General features: G+C 47.9%; 1 protein-coding gene across 1 annotated transcript in view; it reads right to left on the reverse strand.

Moving 5' to 3' along the window:
- Positions 1 to 1,114: 1,114 nt before the first annotated feature.
- LOC147710150 (E3 ubiquitin-protein ligase TRIM39-like) overlaps positions 1,115 to 24,320 on the reverse strand; it is an 86,835-nt gene continuing 63,629 nt past the window's right edge. Inside the window, exons 5-6 of the mRNA XM_086920839.1 lie at positions 11,052 to 11,104; positions 1,115 to 2,623 (exon numbers count right to left, since the gene is read on the reverse strand). Of these exons, the coding sequence (XP_086776965.1) occupies positions 2,112 to 2,623; positions 11,052 to 11,104 (565 nt within the window). The 3' untranslated portion in view covers positions 1,115 to 2,111. The remainder of the gene's footprint in view (positions 2,624 to 11,051; positions 11,105 to 24,320) is intronic.

The following is a 24,320-nucleotide window of genomic DNA, read 5'->3' on the forward strand; positions in this document are numbered from 1 at the left end:
TAGTGATTGCACACGGCACACAGCCATGCTTAAAAGAAGGCTAGGCATGGAGATGCATGTTAGCAGTCTTATTAAGTACATGCAGTGCAGTGCCTTCACCCTGATGGACAAAACATTCCATGTCCATTTGAAGTGAAACTCAAAGTTTAAAGGTGCAAGAGTCAAGACCCATGCCAGCCGGGATATGACCACGCGCAATCTGGCACCCGAATCTCCTTCGCCCCCTGCCCAGAGGTCACGCAGCATCCCCCACCTTGCCGAGGAGTAGCGGGCCCCTCGCCCACGGAGGCTCCCGAGGGGCTTTGGCCCCTTCTTGTGTTATTAATTCTACCTGCAAGCCTCGCGCTTCTTTTGTGTACATCAATGTGTTTTGTACGTTTAATCCTCGTGTTCCTCGCCGTCCGTCCAGCCTGACACCCAGTCTCGAGGCATGCAAATAACTTTGAATAAGATGCCCTTATTTCAGACGGGAGAAAGGGGCCATTATACCCTGCTCATCTCTTACACAGATTATGCCCTGGCATTTGCGCCAGCAGTTTTCGGAAAAGAGAGTTTAAAAACACTGCTCTCAATGCTTGCGGGGGGTGGGGGGTCGCACGGGGGTGGGGGCCGGGGGGGGGTGTTAAAAATAAAGCAAAGATGCTGACATGATGGTCTGTAAATGTGATGGAATCTTTGCAGTTTAGGAACTGCAATATTTTAAAATAGTTCTGTATTGTGATATATCTTCACTGGCCTCGTCATGCTCACGTTACAAAAACACTGTCCACAGAAAGAACTTTTAAACCCTGGCAAAGAAATATCAGCTTAATTCACAGGTGATGGATCACAAAAGCATTAACATTTAAGGTAAAAAGGAGAGACAAATAGATACCCATTTAGTAGGTAATTTGTCCGAAGGGAAACTAGAACACCTGGTTTAATTGCGGCTTCATTGCGTAACCAAATTTTGTGATCCTAGAAAAATATTTGATTTCACTGATGGTCCATTTTCTTCCTTATCCCATATGAAAGCACCTTCAAAACCGTGAGTTTAGAATACCAGCGCTACAAAAAACGATTGCGTTTGAATTAATGGATCTAAAAGAATCTGGGCAGAGCCGGCTTTAGAGTTAGAGGCGCCAGGTGCAACAATATTTATTTGTGCCCCTCCGCCCATGACACCATTTCCAAATATCCCTCACCCCCACCTTACAACAGTGGCACCCATCTCTGTACAGTCCCTCTCTCATACGCATGTGTTTTGTTTTATAGCGCTACTCATGCCAACTCATAGGTGTCAGAGCACTTTACAACAAACACACATTAACAGAGGCAATGAATCTTATATGTGTAAATCAGTCTATAGGAAATGTTACACAAAGCAATGAGGATTAACGTTCTGTGTTCTGCATGTACCCGTTCTTTGCAGCCGGCATATTAACCCTCTGCGCTACTTAAGGATGAGTTGAAACTGTGACAAGGCAAAACTTCCATCTCTCTCCAGCAGAAACATTATTCACCTGTGTCATCTTGACATTTTTATTCTTGCCTTAAACCTGCTGGACACACAAGGAAGCAGCAGGTGCTTTTAAAACCCAAAGTTATTTCTACACACAGAGCCGCTCCCAGGTTAGTGCAGGTGCGGCTGCACCGGTCGCACTGTCCTAAAGCCGCCCTGAATCTGGGTTACATACAGGGTTCATGTGACAACTGTCTTGCGTCTGAGGTATTTAATAATATCCCTGTTATTGGGCGGGGCAGGACTGGTTTCTAGGGTCATGTTTAAAAACAATCACTTTCAATAAGTCCTTCTCAGCGCAGCGCTATAATAAGCATATTAATGTCAAAGCTCCACGTGTGAAAGAAATACACATTTGTGAAGTTTAAAGAGACTTTATCACATGTTACATGATGTCTGCTGCATAATTCACACAGCAAACATTTCCTGCCCTTTTTTTAAAAAATGTACAAGGAAAAGAGATACGTAGCAGTCAGTTTCACATGAGGCTTCTGGGTGTCATGGCAACATGTGGGAGGGTCCTTGTGAAGAAGATTCTTTGGAATGTTGGTGTTTGAAGATTCTTTGAACTGTAGATGACAGTTGGGGGGAGAGGGGGGTGGTGTCACTCTCACACCAGCCTTATCTCCGCTCCACAGAGACTGAAGATCGGGAAGAGCCGCTGTGTGAAGGGGGCCGGCGGGAAGGAATAGAGAAGCTCCATGGAGTCAGCATTGTACAGGGACAGCTGCCCCCCCTCGTAGTCCAGATACACCCCCAGCTTCAGGGGCTTCTCACGCGGGGACAGAGGGGTCTGAGGGGAGCTGAGAGCCCAGTACTGACCGTTCATCCCCCGCACAGCCCAGACTCCCCCCTCAGGTGACCATGTGATCCCCCCCTTCCTGTTCACAGACTCTGCTGCGACCCCCACCTCCCACTCTCCCCCCTCCTGCAGCAGCTGCACCTCCCAGTAATGTCTGCCGGAGGTGAACCCCTCGCTCCCCAGCACACAGGGCCAGTAGTGGGTGAATCTCTTGGGGGTGTTCGGCATGGTCTGTGCTGCGTCCGTCTCTCTCACTCGTCTCCCCCCCTCAGACAGGAGGAGCCGCGGATGAGCCGTGTCAGGATCCAGAGTCACCATCACTGCAGAGAAGAGATTCACAATTAGAGATTTATTGACACAAAGAAAGGCTGTAATTACTGCTTCTGTTGTACATATGATTAATTTACACCACATCTGGAAGGAGCACGCGGCGCTAGAGAGAAAAAATTAAACCTACGCAAGCAGAGGCTACAACAAAACAAGAAGGGGGGTACCGTTTATGGTTTACTTTTGTGAAACCGAATAAAGTTTATTTGATTGATTGATTGATTGATTGAACAAGAAGGGGATTTCCTTCAATTATAGCAGAGGTTCAAACTACCAGCAAAATAGTACAGGGGGAAATCGAGACGAAATTTGTTTTTGTTCTTAAAGAATCCAGTGACTGCTTTACTTACATATCACAACGAGGCACGTGGATTACAAGCCTGCTACGTGCATTTTAACCTGGTTTTTCCGAAATAACACCCAAAACCCTGTAAATATCTTTAATATCTGTTACCTCCGCAGAAATTAAAACTAAAAAACCTGCCTTCCAGTGGGAGGACTGGGCGAAAAGGAGCTTCCGAGCCATGGAGAGAAGGTAAACTCAGAAGGTGAGCTCATTGGAGTCCTAATGACTTAGGGATTTTGCAGTCTGACCCGGATACAGTTCCTGAGGGACTGTATTTTAATTCCAATGGTCACTGGCAGCTAAATGTGTAATAGAGCCAAACACTGTCCTGACAAAGGGCAAGGTTAGGCAAGTGATAGTTGAGGTGCACCAACCATTTAATTCAACGATAACAGCTTTAAGCCTCAACTTTCAGGCTTGGACAGCAAGGATCCTGTCCAGGGAACAAAACAGTAAATTACTAATGGCATTTCTCTAATAGGGCTGTCGAATTCCAATCGAATTCGGGAGGAAGACTCAATTGGAGGAGACCTTTCCACTCACAGGTGGAGCCACAGGCAAAGCCTGTGTTGATACAGGGAGAAGGAATACCTCTGGCTGCCCCCCCTTATCACTGTCTCCAGACATCTCCCTACAAGCTGAAGTACTGGACCGCCACTTCCCTTGTTGGGGAGGAAACGACAACAATACGTGGGATATTTTGCTTAGTTCATTTCAAACTGTCATCGAAGCCTTACCGTACCAGTCTAGTAAGTCAGACATCTAGGTGGACTTATTCAATACAAAAGCTCTCTATATTCCAGAGGGCACAAGTTGACACACAATATGTTCCTGCTTGTGTCTGCAGTCCAGTTTTAGATAAACTGGTGGCATCCCTTCCAAGATCGCCTTTGGGACCTTATAAGTGTTTAGCGCTCGCTATTGCCATTTCTGTTACCTTATATATAATTAGTATTATAGTATGTATAATTGAACACCTGTATTAAAAAAGAAATGACATAAAAAATGCTGCAACACATGTCTACCATGAAGACGAACCATGTGGGATGTTTCCGGGTTATGTGCACTTTTGTCAGTGCTGGGGCACCTTGAAATCAATCAGAGTACTTGTAGAGCGCGCTACTTACCCGTGAGGGTCTCAAGGCGCTGAGAGGGAGGGGGGGGGCTCCTCCTGCTCGAAGAGCCAGGTCATGAGGAGTCTTCTGAAGGCGAGTAGGTCTTGGGTCTGCCGTATGTGGGTAGGGAGGGTGTTCCAGATCTTGGCGGCCAGGTAGGAGAAGAATCTGCCGCCTGAGGTCATTCGTTGGATGCGGGGGATAGCGGCGAGGGCGAGGCTGGCGGAACTGAGCTGGCGGGTGTAGAAGCTGAGTCTGCTGTTAAGGTAGGCTGGTCAGGCGTTGTGGAGTGCTTTGTGTGCGTGAAAGCAAATGGCAGTGATGATATACTCAAGCTTTAAGTCCCTTGCATGTGAATAACAAAGAAGCTCCCATTAGGAGAATATACCATGCGCTATCGAGAAACAGAAAAGGGCCTTGTGTGACATCGTGTCACTGCGGTTATATTATTTATATGAAATACTGATAGAGATATCAAAATAAAAAAGATTGTTGTTTGGGCCTTTAAATTCACGATGGGTAAACCCGCATTACAAGCCGTGCTGTCACTGAATTAGTAAATGTCTTTAGGGATCCATCCCAAACTGAATTTGTTTTTGCATCGACCACAAAGGGGTTCATTTTTCACAAATATTATGAGCATTAAAGATCTAATAAAAACAAAGCTGCTCTTGTTATGTAGCTGTATATTCATTCATTCATCTTACAGGGAAAATCAATTACAAGCATTGGAAATGCAATAGGTCTCGCGTTTGTTTGGGTTAGAGCTAGTGGCATTGTAAATGGCAATGTGTTTCACCTGTGTAGAACACATTTTATGTGTGTGTATACATGTGTTGTGTAGTGGAATAATGTGGGTTGGATTGTAATTTTTAGTTGCGGAATTGTGTCGAGTGGATTTGTGTAGTGGAATTATGTGGCATGGTGTGCAGTGGAATTATGCAGATAGTAATTATGTGGTATTGAGTGTACTGGAACTATGTGGAGTGAGATTGTGTGTTATGAGTGTAATTATGTGGAACGGTATTTTGTGTTGAATGATGGGATATTTACTTTTATTTTAATATCTTTTCTTTCAAACACAAATACAGTGATGAACAGTAAAAACTGTACCTCGACAGAAAATGTTCCCTTCAGTGTTGTTAAACATGGGGCAGTAGTGTGAAAACACGATCGGTAGCAAGTCTTAGGCTGACTAGAAAATGCCCTGTTTAATCCCTTATTCAAGATCAGTCTTTAAGGCAGCATGGAAAACAATCAAAACAATGTATTGCTGCTGTCAACAATAAAGCCTGAGCAAAAAAGTCTGTTTTGTACTCGTCAATTAAAGTCACTCATAACCAATATCCTGACTGATTAAAGATAATGCTTGATGTCTTTGAAACTCCACCAATACACATAATCAGACATTAAAATGAGCGAGAAGGTTGCACTACCACAACATGTAGATGTCCCTGCAATGGTCACTCAATTAAACAGCAATATTCCCACTGTCAGCAAATATGATTTTAGTGATATCATCAAAAATGTTGATAGTGATGTAATATCACCATTAAGATCATCTGTGAACATGCGCGAGGCCTTGAGCAGTGCTCTGGGCCCAGGGTCACCGCTCAGTAGATCTCTCTTCCAAGTGACCGACTCCACGCGTTTTTTTTTGCAAGAGATCCGGGTAACAAGTCTCCTGATGGGTGCTGTACATGATTCGGAAGGTGTCTCACTGATAGAGCACTAGACTTTTATGTGTAGTAGGGACTCAGCCCCATGAATCGGCCAAGACAACGACTAGTAGCAGCTGATCAAACCATGCAGAGAACGATTACCAGCTTTTCCTGTGTGAATCTATGTCGCTTACATGGCTAGCCTAACTAGTACCACATGTATGTGTGAGTAGATCTTAATTAAATGATGGGAGGGGCACACCCACGTTGGGAGGAGTCCTGTATTTATTTAGACCCTACAGTTATCAGCAGGGTTTACTAGTCGTCAGAACGGATATCCGTCCTTTTCCTACCTGTTTCCTCTACTGCTCTCCTATCTCTCACTCTCCCTCCCTCCAGAAACCAATGGAACGCCACGTGTTTGCATCTTGTGTGAAATCACCTATACTTCCATGGAGCAGGAAGGCTGGAGTACACCTTCGTTTGACTAAGACACTTCCTGAAGAATGAAGAATTGTGGACATTGGCATGATCAGAGTTGCACACCCACACATAGAGATGGGCTGCATGTCAATTTCCTGCATTATGTACTGCATGAACAAACGAACCAAGTTCCTTGAAAGAGTACTCTGTGTTTTTTTTGTCCTTTCACCATTTTCGTGTTCTCAATTATCACAGCTGGAGAGTGCCACATCACTGTTTCCCTTGAAATGATGCTGAATTAGCATGGAGGACCATGAGCCGTGTCACTATTCACCATGCCTTGGAGTCAGTAGTAGTCATATGCGTCCCCATACGTGATGTCATTAAGGTCAAAGGATGTGTGATGTCACTTCCGGTACACCTGCCATTTTGGTGTATTGATGTCTATGATTCTGCCCATAGCCGAATCTGTGAACAGCAACAGGTCAGTATGAGCTTGCATAACTTGCAAAAGGTGCCAATGCCTGGTAGTCAAATCGTTGCAATCAAAGCTATTGATCATCAGAATGGACTGCAGGGATTCGAACCTTTACCCCTTGTGAATAAGTCTTTCATTATGATCCCTAAACCAACATTCGCAGGCACTCAGGGGTCACTTGTGTGGGGTAAAATGAATCAGTCTATCTTGGCAACTAATAAAGCTGTGGAAATTGCTGCTAAGTGACTTCTGCACTTAAGGGAGTACCACGTCTCTGTCCATTCATAACAACCATCTTGTCGAGAAGCTCCCGACTTTGATGCTAAAGTGTCCCAGAAACGGAGACAATAAACAAGCAGCTGTGCATCACCTAGAGTGACTCTTTGTCTTGAACTCGGTCTAGTACATGAACGTAATAACTGTTTAATACCTTGCGCCGTAACACAAGCAAAAAGAAAATCACATATATAAATATTGCCTGATGTCCACAGCACTACCGCTGCATATGCCAATCCGTCACAAGTAGAGAATCCTAATCAAGTTAATGGACATCTCGTATCTTGGTTGGTGCGTCTGCGGGGTATGAGGAACGTGTATATTGTATTCAACTTGAAAATGCCTCCCTGACCAAGCCTGTTTGGCAGATCCGCTACGGCCACAGGAAAGGGGAAGGTACGCTAATGGCAGAAGGGATGAACAACATAAGAGGAGCAAAAAGCGGGGGCGGTAATTAGACGAAGGGACACGTAGCACAAGAGGAGGGAGGAAAGATGCAGAGCGGCATGCACAAAAAGTGGGCGGGCGCTCAGTAGTGGTTGTGAAAAGTGACTTTACGATAAACAGTTGCGCTTGTGAAAAGCGCTCATAAATAAATTCCAAAATAGTCCCAAACTCTGCCAAAGTAGTACAATGCCATTGTATACTTGGTCAAGATGCTGTGGGACAGCACCGCTACTCTTCGGATGCTCACATACAACACAAGCAAGGGTGCAAATGTTTCACCTGGGAGTGCAGGCGGTGTACTCGGTTGCCCAGCAACCCGCCGTCAGAGGCTGGAGGTGATTGGGTATGGCGCCTCATGTTTCCAAGCCGCTCTCCGCTTGCTCACGCTGCCTTGTGGTAAATCTATACACACACTTTTCTCTGCTTATAGAGAAAGCAACTAACAGAACAAGCCCGGGAGTTGTGCGTGCGTGCTCGCGCATTCTTCACTTTTCAAGCACTGCACTTTTGCTTGTGGCACGTCGCTGCTCGATCCCGCAAGGTCGATGCCACCACAAGCACGAGTGCAGCGCTTGAAAAGTGAAGACCGATGGTTAAAGGCCCTCCTAGGGCAGCGCATGCGAGCTGCCGAGGCGAGACCTAAAAAATAGCCGCTAACAGGAACAGAATCAGTTAACACGTTGGGAGAGGAGCTGGACCGAATTCAGGTGGCAGATACTCACAGTGATCAAAAAGGACACCAGTTGAATAAATAGTGACATGATAAGCAAACCATAATTACAATTAGATCCAACCTTACTACTGGAAGTTTCCCCACTACTGGAAAATAAGAGTCAAAGCAGCAAAGTTAGAGCAGAAGCAAGAACTAGGAGGAAAGAAAAGGCTCACAAGTGGTGAAGCTGCTATTCAAAAATAAATCAGGCTTTGACAGCTGTCCTTCAGGTAGAAAAGGATGAGAAATCTTGGATGTTCTGCAGCTGGGGTGCATCTCAGAGGTGCTAGAAGGTGATCTGTACTAGTCAGTACACACTATTAGAAGTCACAGCCCTCATCCTCCTGGACCTCTCCGCGGCGTTCGACACGGTCTGCCATCGTACCCTAGTACAGTGCCTCAACAACATTGGAATCCAGGAGAAGGCACTGGAGTGGATCATCTCCTTCCTCGCCGGAAGAACATAGAGAGCCCGCCTTCCCCCGTTCAGATCCGAGGCCACCGAAGTCATCTGCGGCGTACCACAAGGATCATCACTCAGCACCACGCTGTTCAACATCTACATGAGCCCCCTCGCGGCCATCGCACGCCAACACAACCTCAACACCATCTCCTACGCCGACGACACCCAGCTGATCCTCTCCCTCACCAACGATCCCACCACCGTCAGAACCAACCTACACGAAGAGATGAAAGACGTAGCCGAGTGGATGATGAACAGCCGCCTGAAACTGAACTCAGATAAGACGGAAGTCCTCATTCTGGGATCCTCGCCTTCCGCCTGGGACGACTTCTGGTGGCCCCCTGCCCTGGGCAGCGCACCCAAACCCACAGACCACGCACGCAACCTGGGCTTCATCCTGGACTCCTCCCTCTCCATGACCAGACAAGTCAACGCCGTCTCCGCGTCGTGCTTCAACATCCTACGCATGCTACGTAAGATCTTCCGGTGGATCCCCACCGAAACCAGGAAGACGGTCACCCAGGCCCTTGTCACCAGCCGACTGGACTACGGCAACTCCCTCTACGCCGGAACCACAGCCACACTTCACAAAAAGCTCCAGCGCCTCATCCTGGACATCCCCCGACACGGCCACATCTCCGAACACCTGAGAAACCTGCACTGGCTCCCCGTCAGCAAGAGAATCACGTTCCGATTCCTCACCCACGCACACAAAGCTCTCCACAACCAAGGCCCAAGATACCTCAACGACCGCCTGACCTTCTACACTCCCACCCGCCAGCTACGATTGACCAGCCACGCCCTCGCCGCCGTCCCCCGCATCCGACGAGCCACAACGGGAGGAAGATCCTTCTCCTACCTGGCTGCCAAGACGTGGGACTCCCTCCCCATCCACCTCCGCCTGACCCAAGACCACCTCTCCTTCAAGAAGCAACTCATGACCTGGCTGTTCGAGCAGTAGCGGACCCCCCTCCCTCAAGCGCCTTGAGACCCTCCGGGTGAGTAGCGCGCTATACAAATGTTTTGATTGATTGATTGACAGAGTGGCAACGCTACTTCAAATACTTCAAAGGTATACAGTAGTAATCAGTACACCGCAATGGATGCTGCAGGGAAGGAAAGCTACTAGAAGGTATACAGTACTAGTCAGTACACTGCGTTAGATGGGACAGAGCGAGAGAGTTATTAGAAAGTATACAGTACTAGTCAGTACACTGCATTACATGGTACAGAGTTATTAGAAGGTATACAGTACTAGTCAGTACACTGCATTAGATGGTGAAGAGTGACAGAGCTACCCCAAAGGCATAGAGTAGAAGCTAGTAATCCGCATAAGATGGCAAACTACTCCAAGGTATACAGTACTACTCAGTACACTGCATTAGACGTTAAAGAGTGAGAGAGCCACTCCAAGGAGTACAGTACTAGTCAGTACACTGCATTAGATGGTACAGAAAACAGGATTTATCCAAGACATACTGTACTAGTTAGTACTCTATATTAGATGATACAGGGCAAGAGAGCTACTCGAAGGAATACAGTACTAGTCAGTACACTGCATTTGATGGTACAGAATGACAAATCTACTCCAAGGTATACAGTACCAGTCAGTATACTACACTTCATTGTAGGGGGATGCACTACATCAGTGTAGATATATGCACTAGGTTAGTGTAGGTGCATGCGCTAAGCCAGCGTGGGTGCATGTGCTAGGTCAGTGTAGGTTCATACACTACGTCACTATAGGTGCATACGTTAGATCAGAGTAGAAGTATGTGCTAGGCCAGTGTAGGTGCATGGGGTAGCTCAGGGTAAGTGCATGAACTACGACAGTGTAGGTGCATGTGCTAGGTCAGTGTAGATGCCTGTGTTAGGTCAGTGTAGGTGCATGCCCTAGGTCAGTGTAGATGCCTGTGTTAGGTCAGTGTAGGTGCATGCCCTAGGTCAGTATTTGCTGGGTCATTGTAGAAGCATGTGTTAGGTCATTGTTGGAGCTAGAACTCTGGAACAGAGAACGTGTTATGCAGTACATGCCAAATTCTGAGGTGCAATTCCATGCCATCCCATATTATACTATGATCCCACCCCATATCACATCACACCATCCCACCTTAACGTTCCATACCATACGGCCTTAACATAACATTCCATACAACTCCAATCCACACCATCCAATCGCATCTAATCCCTTCCTACCCCATCCCATACCACCATAACATTCCATGCCATACCATTCCATAGCACACCACACCAATCCACACCACACCATCCCAACATACCATATTACACCATGATACCAACCCATAGCACACCACACCACACCATCCCATCCACTCGTAACGTTCCAAATCATACAATACCATACCATACACAATCTCATCCCTTCCTATCCCATACCATACGAACATAACATTCTATACCATACCACACAAAACCATACCATACCACATCATTTTCATGAACCATAACATACAGAGCTAATCGTCACAATTATATTTACCTTTATAACTCTTCACCACCATCTCTGGGCTCTGAATCTTCACATTATTACACCTGTAATAACACACACATCATCTTTGTATTAAAGAGCAATGACAGCTACAGGAACAAAGAAAGAACATCACATAAGATCTGTATTTGAAATAAGATTCAGTAGTAAGAGCAGCGCCTGCGGACTAGAGCTCAGTGTGAGTTACTGATTATACACAACAGTCAAAGCTCTAACGAGGTTCAAAAGTACCTTTAACATCTTATGACAGGATGTGGGTGTTCTAAGGCAGATAGCTCAGTGAGACCAGTGTGCTTCATGTGAGTCCACGGAGAGCCTCAGATTGGGTCGTCTATGAGCGGCGGTTAGCTCAGTGAGCGGGGGGCTGACTAACAGGTTATTATTATTATTATTATTATTATGTTTCTTATATAGCGCCTGAATCGACCCTCGAAGGGGTATCTCCACGCTTGCCTTGGGAACCCGTCCTGGCTTTTCCCTGTGAGATAGCCCCTACAGGGCATCCCCAAGGTGAAAGCCAGGCATCCCGCCGCGGGGGGCCGTTGTGGAGATTAAGCAAGCTTAATGCCCAGAGTTGCAGAGTGTGAACCCATGATTAGGTCAGGCACCGAAGCGAGAATTATCGAGTTCATGGACATTTGAGCTCAAGACCCTGCCGCGTCGGGAATTGAACCCTGGTCCCGGGTCTGACCTCTGCTTCAGGGTCTGCCTGCTCTAACCAGTGAGCCACACTCCATCTGCTTCTGGTGGAGTCTTGTGTATATAGAGTACGCACAGCCGGAGATTGGCCCCAATAATGCACGCATGGCTGGAGGGGTTACGTGTGCTCCTAAAACACTACAAATTCAGATGCCACATTAGTTAGGAACATATAGCCAATCAGGTAATGAACAAGTTGTCCGCGACTGCTTTAGAGAAGAGTAATTTATAATTTATCATGTGTGTGTTGCTTAATTAAGTCAAACACTGGTAAGACATACCAACAATGAACACAACAACATACCCTGCTATCTAAGATAGCATTTTTCAAAACGTACAGTCAATGTAAAACACGAAAGCGTCAAAGAATTGTTAAGTCCAGTATATTTAATTTTATATACTTGAACCAGATCAAAAGTTAATTTAGACAAAAGGAAGGTACAAAGGTTGCTCAAGGAACGGGAGAAGAATGGGTGTGCTAGTGATGGGTCGGGAAAAGGTGAATGGTCACTAATATTCAGAGTTTATACATTTTTAATGCTTAGGCAATGGACTGGTAAAGAGACCAATACAGAAAGGCCTGTCCCAATAAGAAATATTCAGCATGCATGTACGCTGGACACTCCGGGTGGAGGCGTCTTGGCTCACAGCTCATTTAGCTGGATGGTGATTTAAGGACAAGAATATATAAGCCATTCCTCTACTACCTTGGAAGGATTATCACACACCCTCTGTTACTGCAAACTCCATCATCACTGATCTAGAACTTTAGAGCACAAACTCCTCTAAAAATATATCCTCAAGTTTACAAGAGGGCTCAGGGAGGTAAGTGCTCACAGCCGGCATCTGTCTGACCTGTAAGACATAACTGTGAAATCCAGCAAGGAAAACTCACCCTTTTATCCTTCTCAGGTTGTTACGCTGCACACAGTGGGTAATGGAAATATTGTTATCAGCAATGATGAATGCTCAAAAGCTGCAGTACTTTGGGAGATCTCTGCCCAGAGATCTCTGCCCACAGTTCTCTGCCCACATACCCTCACCACAGAGGGAGACAGGCACATAATCCCTGCAAGTGTAACCACCATCATCTCTGCTCTAGACCCTTGGTGGGGTTAGCACGCAATACCTACAACTTTAATCCCCTTCATCGCTGCTCTAGAACCTTGGATCAATAAACACACAATCCCTGCAACTGTAGAGCCCGCCTTCCCTGTTCAGGAACTTTTAATGGGATTAGCGCAGTATACTACCTCTGGAGAGAGGCGAGTTCACGTCACTATACGCTGTAACCTCGAGGCACTGTTACTTCTTAGGATTCTTCCTTCATCTTTGGCTGAACTTGTCTGTGGCATCCATAGGATCTATCTGTGATTTATCCTATGGGGCATCCATAGGGTCGGAATGGGCATTCATTTTATTATTGATATATAATATTACCATCTTGACTCCTTCTTTGTGCTGTTTAGAACGAGATGTCTTAAATAAGAACCCACTGTGCACTGGAAACCCCCACGTGCACAAGGATGTGCATCTAAATCCCTTTATTCAATCCTAGTTTGGGGTTATTTACACCTAAAATGCATCCATCCGATTACCTTTAATGGGTCAAATGTGGGCTGCAATGAATGCTGCAGTCAAAGCCTCCCAGCTCCCACTGATTCTCCCTTAAAAACATATTGGCGTTGGTTTACACCCTTCCAGACACGGAGCAAAGGATGTAAGGGGGAAGGGCCTTCCTGATAGGATGGCTGGGGAGAAGCTGGACCCCACCCTAATTACACTTCTAAAGATTCACACAAGGAAACTGACATCAGGCCTGGCCTTGCCTTTGTCACCGTGGACAGTTTAGAGACAAGACCAGGGGGTGGGGAAGAACTGACCAGAACCAGTTTTGTGGTTGGTCGGGGAATTTCCCCACAAAAAGCTGACACCAGTATGAAATGAGGACCTTCAAGACATTCCATCAGAACACTCCTGGACATGTGGAAGATTCAGAAGAAGGACTACCCTCCTGCTGGAAGGACTGCCCTGCTGCTGGAAGGACTGCCCTGCTGCTGGAAGGACCCTCTGCTGCTGGATGGACTGCCCTGCTACTGGAAGGACTGCCCAGCTGCTGGAAGGACTGTCCTGCTGCTGGAAGGACTGCCCTGCTGCTGGAAGGACTACCCCGCTGCTGCAAGGACTGCCCTGGTGCTGCAAGGACTGCCCCGCTGCTGGAAGGACTGCCCTGGTGCTGCAAGGACTGCCCTGCTGCTGGAAGGACTGCCTGCTGCTGGAAGGACTGCCCTGCTGCTACAAGGACTGCCTGCTGCTGGAAGGACTGCCCTGCTGCTGCAAGGACTGCCCCGCTGCTGTGAGGACTGCCCTGCTGCTGGAAGGACTGCCCACCTGCTGGAAGGACTGCCCTGCTGCTGCAAGGACTGCCCCGCTGCTGGAAGGACTGCCCCGCTGCTGGAGGGACTGCCCTGCTGCTGGAAGTACTGCCCTGCTGCTGGAAGGACTGCCCTGCTGCTGGAAGGACAGCCCTGCTGCTGGAAGGACTGCCCTGCTGCTGGAAGGACTGCCCTGCTGCTGGAAGGACTGCCCTGCTGCTGGAAGGACTGCCCTGCTGCTAGACGGACTGCCCCGCTGCTGGAAGGACTGCCTCGCTGCTGGAAGGACTGCCCTGCTGCTGGAAGGACTGCCCTGCTGCTGGAAGGACTGCCCTGCTGCTAGAAGGACTGCATTGCTGTCTGAAGAGGAAGGGTTGGACCTACTTGCCTATGTCACAGGCTACCCAGAGTGACTCCAAGGGTTAGTCGACTGACCTCCTGTGTGAGCGACACTGACACCACAAGCTTCTAGAGACCTCCCTGCAATTGCCCTGCTGACCAGTACCAACTGGACCTGCCTGGATCTGCCCGAGCCTGCTGTTGGCCTGTAGGCATTATAGACTGTGCACTCCTGTGATACAACGCAGGGATCCTGATATGGATTAGCCTTACAGAGCGTAGACTCTTGTAATATGACGCCTAGCTGATGACATGATGTATCCTTACAAAGTATAGTGTCCTGTAATATGACACCTGGCTCCTGACATGGTGTAACCTTACAGAGCGTCGACTCTTGTAATATGACGCCTAGCTGATGACATGATGTATCCTTACAAAGTATAGTGTCCTGTAATATGACGCCTGGCTCCTGACATGGTGTAACCTTACAGAGCGTAGACTCTTGTAATATGACGCCAGTCTGATGACATGATGTATCCTTACAAAGTATAGTGTCCTGTAATATGACACCTGGCTCCTGACATGGTGAAACCTTACAGAGTGTACACCACTGTATTACGATGCATAGATGCTTACATGGTAAAAGCGTACAAAGTATAGACCCTTGTAATAGGATGCCTGGTTTATGACAAGTTACAGGCTTACAGATTGTAGACTCCTGTACTACAATGTCTGGACCACAACATGGTATAGGCGTACGCAGTGTAGGCCCCTGTAATACGATGCCGAATCCTGACATGACACAGGCTGTAGACTCTTGCAATATGTCGCCTGGCTCCTGACATGGGATAGGTGTACAAAGTGCAGACCAGTAATACAATGCCTGGATCCTGACATTTTAGAGGTTTACAGAGTGTAGACTCATGTAATAAGATGCCTGGCTCCTGAGATGGTATAGCGTTACAATGGAGACTCTTGCAACACAATACCTGGACCATGACAGGGTACAGGCTTATGGAGTGTAGACTTTTTTTTAATCACATCTTTTTATTGAATATAAGACGACGGGGAAATCCAATCAATATCATCAGGCTTTGTAGATTACATAATAGAGACAGGATCCCCTGCTTCACACAAGTTGGAACTCGACGTTATCATAAGTCTACATCACTACATACATTTGTGACTACATTCCCGCCCATGGCCATTGCAGGGGACCTCATTCCTGAAGCAGAGCAGAAGTTCATTCTAGTGACCCCCAACTCTTTTCCCACTTACGGGGGCAACCGCGACCCCCATAGATCACCTTCTCCGCCACCATCACCAGTCCATATCACGCCTCCAATCCTTGAGCTGTGGTGGTGATTCTGCTCCCCCAATCTTGCCATGTTCCTTTTGGGGACCATGAGGCCTAAAGTGACCCATATTTGCTCCATGCGGCCCAGATCCGTGGCCTTCCACACATTCAGGAGGCAGCACTTCGCCGAGGGAGATGAGCCCCCGCCTCTGACACTGTTAATACAGGCCACCACTGAGGTCCAATAAGTCTGTAATCCTGAACAGTGCCAGAGTATATGGTAAGAGGTGCCTTCTCCCCCACACCCCCGCACGCAAGCTGATTCAGGGCTCCTTCCCATTTTGAACAATGTATTGCAAAAGACATACGCCCTGTGTGGTATCTTGAGTTGCACCAGACGAAATCGTGATCTGATCGCCATCTCTTTGGGAGAGGCTAGGGCTACCAGCCAGTCCTCATCCTCTATGTCTCCTATGTCAGTACCCAACGTTGCTGGAGCTGAAGCAATGTGTCGGATGCACTGTTAATTCGTTTTTTATACGTTAAGGAGATTGCTTCGCATACCATGTAGTCATCTAATATTCTGTTTTCTAACAGGGATGCTTCAGGTCGGACCTCCCCATTAGGGACCGCTGCCATTAAAGTTTAGGGTAAACCAGAACGGCCAGAGATCCTGAATCTGGAAATGAATCCCTATGCAATGGAGGAATTTTGCTCAAAGCCCTGGACTTTTCAGACTCAAAAGGACAAGTAGAGAAAGGGTTGTGAGCGTCAGCTGTTCTCTTTCTTTTCCAACGTTTTCTATGAAAAAATTATAATTAGTGAAATGGACTCAAATCATGTGACAAATAAAAAGAACTATTCTCTCTCAAACCTACTCGTATTGTGTTACATCCAAATAAGGAATTAGCCTCCTGATGGGTATATATACGTGGCTGCAATAAAGTGTGGTGGACATGAAGGTATCCGAAGGTTTCTGGGTCGACAAGGTAATATTCATGCTGTAAATCAGGAAACGGCAAAACTGTTCCACCCCTCCATAGATCTCCCTCCCTGGAGAAACCTATCAGGTCCCATTTATCAAAGCCGGGTCTTCGGCCTAATGTGCCCAGTATTCTTGAGTCCCATAGTGGTGTTGTCTGGGTGATCCTACCCTCCCAGTCCAGTGTTTTAAGAGTTGTGTGCCACAGTTGGACCGGAAGAGCTGTGCGTCCTGTGAGGATCATATAACATGGGGAGGTGTACAGTGATAGTGTGTATTCATGTGGCCGTAACACATAACAGTCCATATGAAACACCGTATTGGCTGGAGGCCGATGTACCCATTGGTTAACAGTTGTGAGCTGTGCTGCCTGGTAATATCTGTGGATGTCGGGCAACGTAATACCACCGTCATACGAGTCATGTGTCAGTTTTTTTAGGGCTATATAAGGGGCACCCCTTCCCACAACAAGGTCCTTAATTCAGTCTCTATAGTCCGGAAGTAGGTATCGGGGACTGAGAATGGTGCATTTTGCACAAGTAAAGAAACCGCTGCAGTGCCATCATCTTGGACAAAGCAGCTCGTCCAAGAAGGGACAAGGGCAGGGCCCTCCAGTGGCAAACGTCTCTCCTGAGATTCTGTAGGGGACCCTGGAGATTATTGTTATAGAATGAGTCGGGATCGGTGGTGACATAGATTCCAAATATCGGAAGCCATCAGAAACTACCCTTGCTACACATCCCCTATCTAGTCACGAAGAGTAGCTTGCTTAATCTCCACATTGGCCCTTCGCGGCGGGATGCCTGGCTTTCACCTTGTGGATACCCTTCCAGGGCTATCTCACAGGGGAATACCAGGACGGGTTCCCTAAGCAAGCGCGGAGATGCCCCAGGGTAAGTCCTGCGCTATATAAGTTTCATACATTTACATTTACACATTTACATTTACCCACAGAGAACAAATAGCGTCCATTTAGACCACTTAATGGTGTATCCCAAGTATCTACCGAAGGTTGTGAATATTTCCAGTATACGACTCAGGGAGACGCGGAGCTGCTATATACAATAATATATTGTCAGCGTACAGAAAAATTATGTATTCCCACTCCTCCATCCAGTGTAGGCCACGTATCAAAGGGTCAGAGAATTCACAGGTCGTCAGTGGTTCTAGAACTAGGGCAAACAAGAGAGGCGAAAGAGGGCAACCTTGGTCTAACACCTCAAGGGGAATTATCTAGAGGTTTTCGCATTAATGACTACCCAGGCCAGGGAATTGGTGTATAATAATCATACCCAGGACAAGAACTTGGGGTCGAAGCTCATCCGTTCCAGCACAGCAAAAAGGTATAGCCATTCCACAGTGTCGAATGCCATACGAGCATTAAGGGACAAAATAGTTGCGTCTTCTTGTATAGAAAGGGCGAGCCCCAACATTCCGTGGAGACATCGCAGATTGAAGGTCGTGTTTCTACCTGGCGTGAAACAGGACTGGTGTGGATGCACCAATTTGGTAATAATTTGTATTCATCTAAGGGCTAATAGTTTCACCAAAATTTCGATCTCAGCGTTGAGGAGGGAAATGGGTCTGCAGGAGGAGCAGTCCTCAGCTGGCCTACCCTCCTTATGAAGGACCACAATGGAAGCAAGACTTTGGTCTCTGGAGAGCACCCCCTTTTCCCGACTCTCCAAGTACATTTAAAGTAATTGCGGTGCAATAAGAGTCATAGTAATCTTGTATAACTATATCGGGAGCACGTTCTGACACATTGCTTTGCCTGATGCGATATTGCGAATCGCTTGGGCAATTGTGTCCTCAGTAGGATCACTTTCCATGAAGGCTCTGTCTTCAGTAGGGAGTGTAGGAAGTCGTAAATAACAGAGAAAGTCGTGGGAATGTCACATATTCGTAGCCCCAACTGGGGAGTATAGGTGCTTGTAGTAATCTGAGAAGGCATTCGCAATATCTTGGCGATCTGTAAGAAACACCCTGGTGCCCTGAGAGATCCCGGTAACCCATCGAATCGCCTTTTCCCAGACCTGGGTCCCTTGCTCACTTTGTCACTGAATTCAAACTAGCCTGACTGATGAAGGGTGTTACCCAGAAACCGGTCCCAGGATGCTTGATTGCGGTTCAGGGAAGACCTGGCTTGGCAATTCGAGCTGGACTTTTCCCATAAGGCACAGAGTCAAGACTGATTTGTATAAAGCTGGGTCTCAACTGAGGTTGCGAAGCGAGCTAAAAAATTATGATGGATTCAACCCAGATCTGTGACTGGGGGTGAGTGTCTGAAACGTTTTTCCACTCCATGCATCATCTCCTTGTGTTTGCTTTGTTCGCCCCAAGTTGGCAGGGTATGCTCAGACGTGGGCCCCTAGCTTACTTTGCCACTGAATTCAAGCTAGCCTGGCTGATGAAGGGTGTTACCCAGAAACGGGTTGAAGAATGCTTTTTTCCGGTTCTGAGAAGACCTGACTTGGCAATTTGAGTTGGACTGTTCCCATGCCATGAGGCACAGGGTCAAGACTGATTTGCATATAGCTGGGTCTGAACTGAGGTGGCGAAGTGAGCGAAAGAATGATGATGGATTTAACCCAGATCTGTGATTGGGGGTGAGTGTCTGAAAAGTTTTGGCACTCCGTCCATCATCTCCTTGTGTTTGCTTTGTTCGCCCTAAGTTGGCAGGGTATGCCAAGACGTGGGTCCTTTGCTCACTTTGCCACTGAATTGAAGCTAGCCTGTCTGATGAAGGTGTTATCCAGAAACCGGTCCCAGGATGCTCGTTTCTGGTTCAGGGAAGACCTGGCTTGGCAATTCGGGCTGGACTGTTCCCATGAGGCACAGGGTCAAGACTGATTTTCATATAGCTGGGTCTGAACTGAGGTGGCGAAGTGAGCTAAAGAATGATGAAGGATTCAGCCCAGATCTGTGACTGGGGGTGAGTGTCTGAAATGTTTCAGCGCTCCGTCTATCATCTCCTTGTGTTTGCTCCATTTAGCAATGCCATATATATAGCCCAAATGGGGGAGCGGTCAGATATCCCCCTAGCCAAATGGTGCATCTCTCGGAATCACGAGACGTGGTGGGCCAAAGTGAGTAGGAGGGAAATACGGGAGAGACGCCCAATGAGCCTCCGAGGGAATGTAAAATTCTGAGTGACAGGATTGTATGTTTATAGTTAATCAAAAAGAGACTAGCTTATGTATAAGGGGTTAACAAAAGTTTACGGACTCAAGTATGTTTCGTCAGGGGGTAGGAGCACCTGGTGAGTGTGCTCATGAAGCCCTCACCCACCAACCTAGTTGGTGGCATGCTTCATCATCGGGCCCACCCAGTGACACCTAGCGTGTCCCGGGTGTGCTTCGACGCCTGATTACAGCGGAGCAGGTATGTTGCTGAGTGTGCGGTGAAGAGTGTTATGAATGTGAATTTAAAACGGCTTGGCGGGGGTCCCAGTACCCGGAGGTGAATTAAACTTTAATACCTGGGCCACCGTCAGCGGTTAAAAATAAGGCTGTTGGATGTTAGAGGCGAGTACCGACCTCCCTTCTCAAGAACCGGTTCTGCGAAGGAGGCACTACAGGTCCAGAGCAGGCTCTGCCCAGAAAAGCTGGTCAACCCTTTGCCTCTTCACAACCTTGGAGCAGAATACTGCTTAAACTAGCGTGTTTTGAGAAGGGAATCCCCCTCTCACACATAGAAAAACACTTTAGGGCGTGTATACACATAGTCTGAATTACACACCCACTAGTTTAATCACACACACTTATTTTAATTTCGTCCTGAAGAAAGCCAGCATATTCATAAGGCACTGGCTGAAACATGTTGACCCACCAAAGGATGTGGGAGGTCGTAACTCGCCTCTAACATCCAACAGCCTTATTTTTAACCACTGACGGTGGCCCAAGTATTAAAGTGTAATTCACCTCCGGGTACTGGGACCCCCGCCAAGCCGTTTTAAATTCACATTCATAACACTCTTCACCGCACACTCAGCGACATACCTGCTCCGCTGTAATCAGGCGTCGAAGCACACCCGGGACACGCTAGGTGTCACTGGGTGGGCCCGATGATGAAGCATGCCACCAACTAGGTTGGTGGGTGAGGGCTTCATGAGCACACTCACCAGGTGCTCCTACCCCCTGACGAAACATACTTGAGTCCTTAAACCTTTGTTAACCCCTTATACATAAGCTAGTCTCTTTTTGATTAACTATATATAAACCCGGGGATATGGACTAGCTTTCTGGTCCTCTCTCTCTCTCTTGATACGCGATAGGATTGTATGTTTGCCATACATCTACCAACCCCATTGCTGTAAAGAAGGCCATCCAATGTGTGAGGGAAGTGGTCACGTGGCGTGGGGGTTGACAGTCAAGTGAATCACGCATGGTCATATTAAAGTCACCCCCTAATAGGAGTTCACCCAAGTCCAGAAGAGTGCTGCTGTGTAAGGCCAGATGGTTATACACTGATAGGACATTTATCGGTTCCCCCTCCCATATCCCAGAGAGGGCTGTGCATCTATGTAGGGGGTTGTAGAGTATTGCTTCACTGTCAACTGCAATTATTTTTTATTAGAATGCCTACTGCTCTAGAGCTTGTCGTGAAACCTGCATGTATCACCAACGTGTGACCCCTGCCGTCTAGGGCTTTGCAAGTGTTACCATCAGATGCATCTCCTGTAGGAGGACCACCATCAGGTGAATGCCGTTTAACATTGTAGCACCCTAACTATGAAGATTTCATACTCTGTCAAAGGAGATAAAAACTTGATGGATCAATGGATGAGTTTTATGCCTGGTTAAAAGACCTGGCCAGTGTGTGCATGTTAACTGATGAGAGCTCAGTCCATAATCAATCAAAGAAGATAAAGACATCCAAACCCACTACCATTAACAGGAGGCTTCAAAGTGGAACTCGCTCATGAGAAACAGCAGTCAGGGCAGAGGTGCTCATTACCAAAGAGTGCAGGAATGCTGGCAGCCAGCCACAAGTCTTCAGCTGATTCAGTTTGCCAAACTGCTGAGCTGGACAATCTTCTCCTGGAAAGCAACAGCCTGTTTCATGGCCTTGGGTGTTTGAAAGGAAAGACTGTGCATCTGCAGATCGATCAATCTATTGACATCACTGAGGGGCGATTCGTCTTCAGGCAAAAGTGGAAGAGGAGCTATGAAGACTGGAAGAGGCGGACATCATCGAGCAAGATTATGGGTCCACTCCCTGTGTTTTCACAACTGTTGTCACCCGGAAGCCCAAATAGCCAGGAGACGTGTGGTTGTGTGTGGCCATGCAACTCCAAAACAGGCATGCCAAAGACAACAACATATCACGCATATACTAATAAATGAGTCTCACCTGCGGATGCTCGACCCCACTTTTTGATACATCACAACCTTCTCCACACACCTGGATCTGAGACTATACACAAGATTAAACTTCGGAATCTCCAGCATCGCTGATGTTTTTGAGAACACCATCCCAGAATTTCTATATGGCTTGACTGGAATAATTAACATCTGTGATGACATCTTGGTGCAGGCACACAATGTGACAGTCATTATTGCCCCTGAAAAGTCCTACAGTGCCTTCAAGCGGCCTCAGGCTAAAGAAACACATCAGTTTCCTGGAACAGAGATTTGAAGCGGAAATGGTGACTCTGAATCCCAACAAAGTCAAAGACAAGAAATCTGCACTCACACCAACTTTCATGACAGGAGTAAGACGTTTCCTAGGCATAATGACATACCGTGGTAAGTTCACAAAGAACTTGACAGCCTTTACGGATCTAACCCAGGCACTTACAAAGACTGAGGTCAAGCAATGATCATAGAGGGTAGATAGTGATTTAACAGACCAAGGATGGGACACTGCTGATCTGCCGCTTCTTCAGGCCCGGGACTTCTGCCTCACGACTCTCCCAGCTCCCCCCGGGAGCCAGAGCCAGCGCCCCCATCAGCCTCAGGGAGCTAAAGTTCCCAGCAGCCTCCAAGAGGTGGGCTTGGCCCATTTTCGCACCTCTGCAGCAGATTAATTCCTTCTGCGGCTCCTGCATCGTGGGAGCAGGGCAAGGCGGGCAGTGGCCGAGCAAAGCGTAGGCAAAGGGTGAGCCCGTCCATGCCCGTCAGAAACAGGAGGAGGCTGAGCCACCCCTCTTACACCCACAGTTTCAGTTACAGTGCTCTGTGGCCTTGTCCCCCCTGACACCGTGCCCGGCGCTCTCCCCTCAGCCCAACCTGCACCAGACTCCCAGTAGTTACTGTCCAGCTGCGCCCCTCTTGACCCTGGTAGCCTGGGCCGGCTGCACTTGACCTTGCAGTCTGGCTTCTTCCCCTTCCCTCTCTCCCTGCCTGCCTGCCCGACCTATCCCTTGTCCCCGGCTCCGCTGGGACCTCCTTTCCAATGCCTGCAGCCCAGCCGCTCCCTACACCTCCCCGTTGTGCCTGCTGTCTCCCCCTATGGGCACCATTGGCACCCTCCTGCCAGTAACCCAGTCCTCTGGCATGCAGACCACAGCGCACCCACGCAGCAGACGCGCACCATGGGTATGCTGTGCTTGGACCTCGCTCTGCACTGCACTAGGTCTCCACCCACCACGGACCGCTTGAGCTTCACAGCAGACGAACTTAGAGCACTGGACCCCGGATGCAAGAACAACTGCTGTGCCCAGGCCTCACCCAGGGCCACCGATGGCCCTTTCTCCTGCCAGAACTGCCGATTTACCTGCATCACAAGAGAAACAACTGACACCACGTTCAGCAGCCACAGCAAGTCACTCACACTCAACAGCAGGGACGTGGCCAACCCCTTCCGAGAGATCAACTGCCTGCTGAACAACGCACGCTCTCTTGGAAAAGACGCCACAGAAATCTGGAAAACCATCACCACCCCAGACACCATCTTCATCACAGAGACCTGGCTGAACCCCGCATCAGCACCCAGTATTGCCACAGCCATACCAGACAGATGCAAGGTAACGCACCGAGACCGGACCAATAGAAATGGCAGCATCACAGCCATAATCCACGAAGAGACTCTCAAATGCACAACCACCACAGAGAACACCACCCCCTTCATGGAGCACCTCAACTTCCAACTCCAAACGAACAGCAAAACCACAATCGGAGACACCCTCGCCTACAGACCTCCGGGACTCGGCCCTCCCTTCTGCAACCCCTTCTCCAACTTCATTGCTCCTATCACTATTGAGGAGAAACTATCTTCCTAGGAGACCTCAACTTTCACCTTGAAAACATTGATGACACCAAGACGGCTGACATCCTAGAAAGTATGGCCAACCTCAAACTCGAGCAATTAGTCACCGACCCCACTCCCATCGCAGGAGACACGCTTGACCCTATCTTTACACCCACACTGAACAGCTCACCTGGACCGACCACCACTGCGTCCACTTCATCATCTCAGAGCCCCTCTAAACCCCCACCTCCACTGCCAGCGAAACATGTCGTAGCCGGTCCAAAGCATTAGAACAACGCTGGATTAACACCCTCAACTTTCACCTACCTACCTCCACAAGGACACGGAACAAGCAGTGGACAACTTCACTAAAT

This window comes from Lissotriton vulgaris, chromosome 5, assembly GCF_964263255.1.
Source record: "Lissotriton vulgaris chromosome 5, aLisVul1.2, whole genome shotgun sequence".
Taxonomy (NCBI): domain Eukaryota; kingdom Metazoa; phylum Chordata; class Amphibia; order Caudata; family Salamandridae; genus Lissotriton; species Lissotriton vulgaris.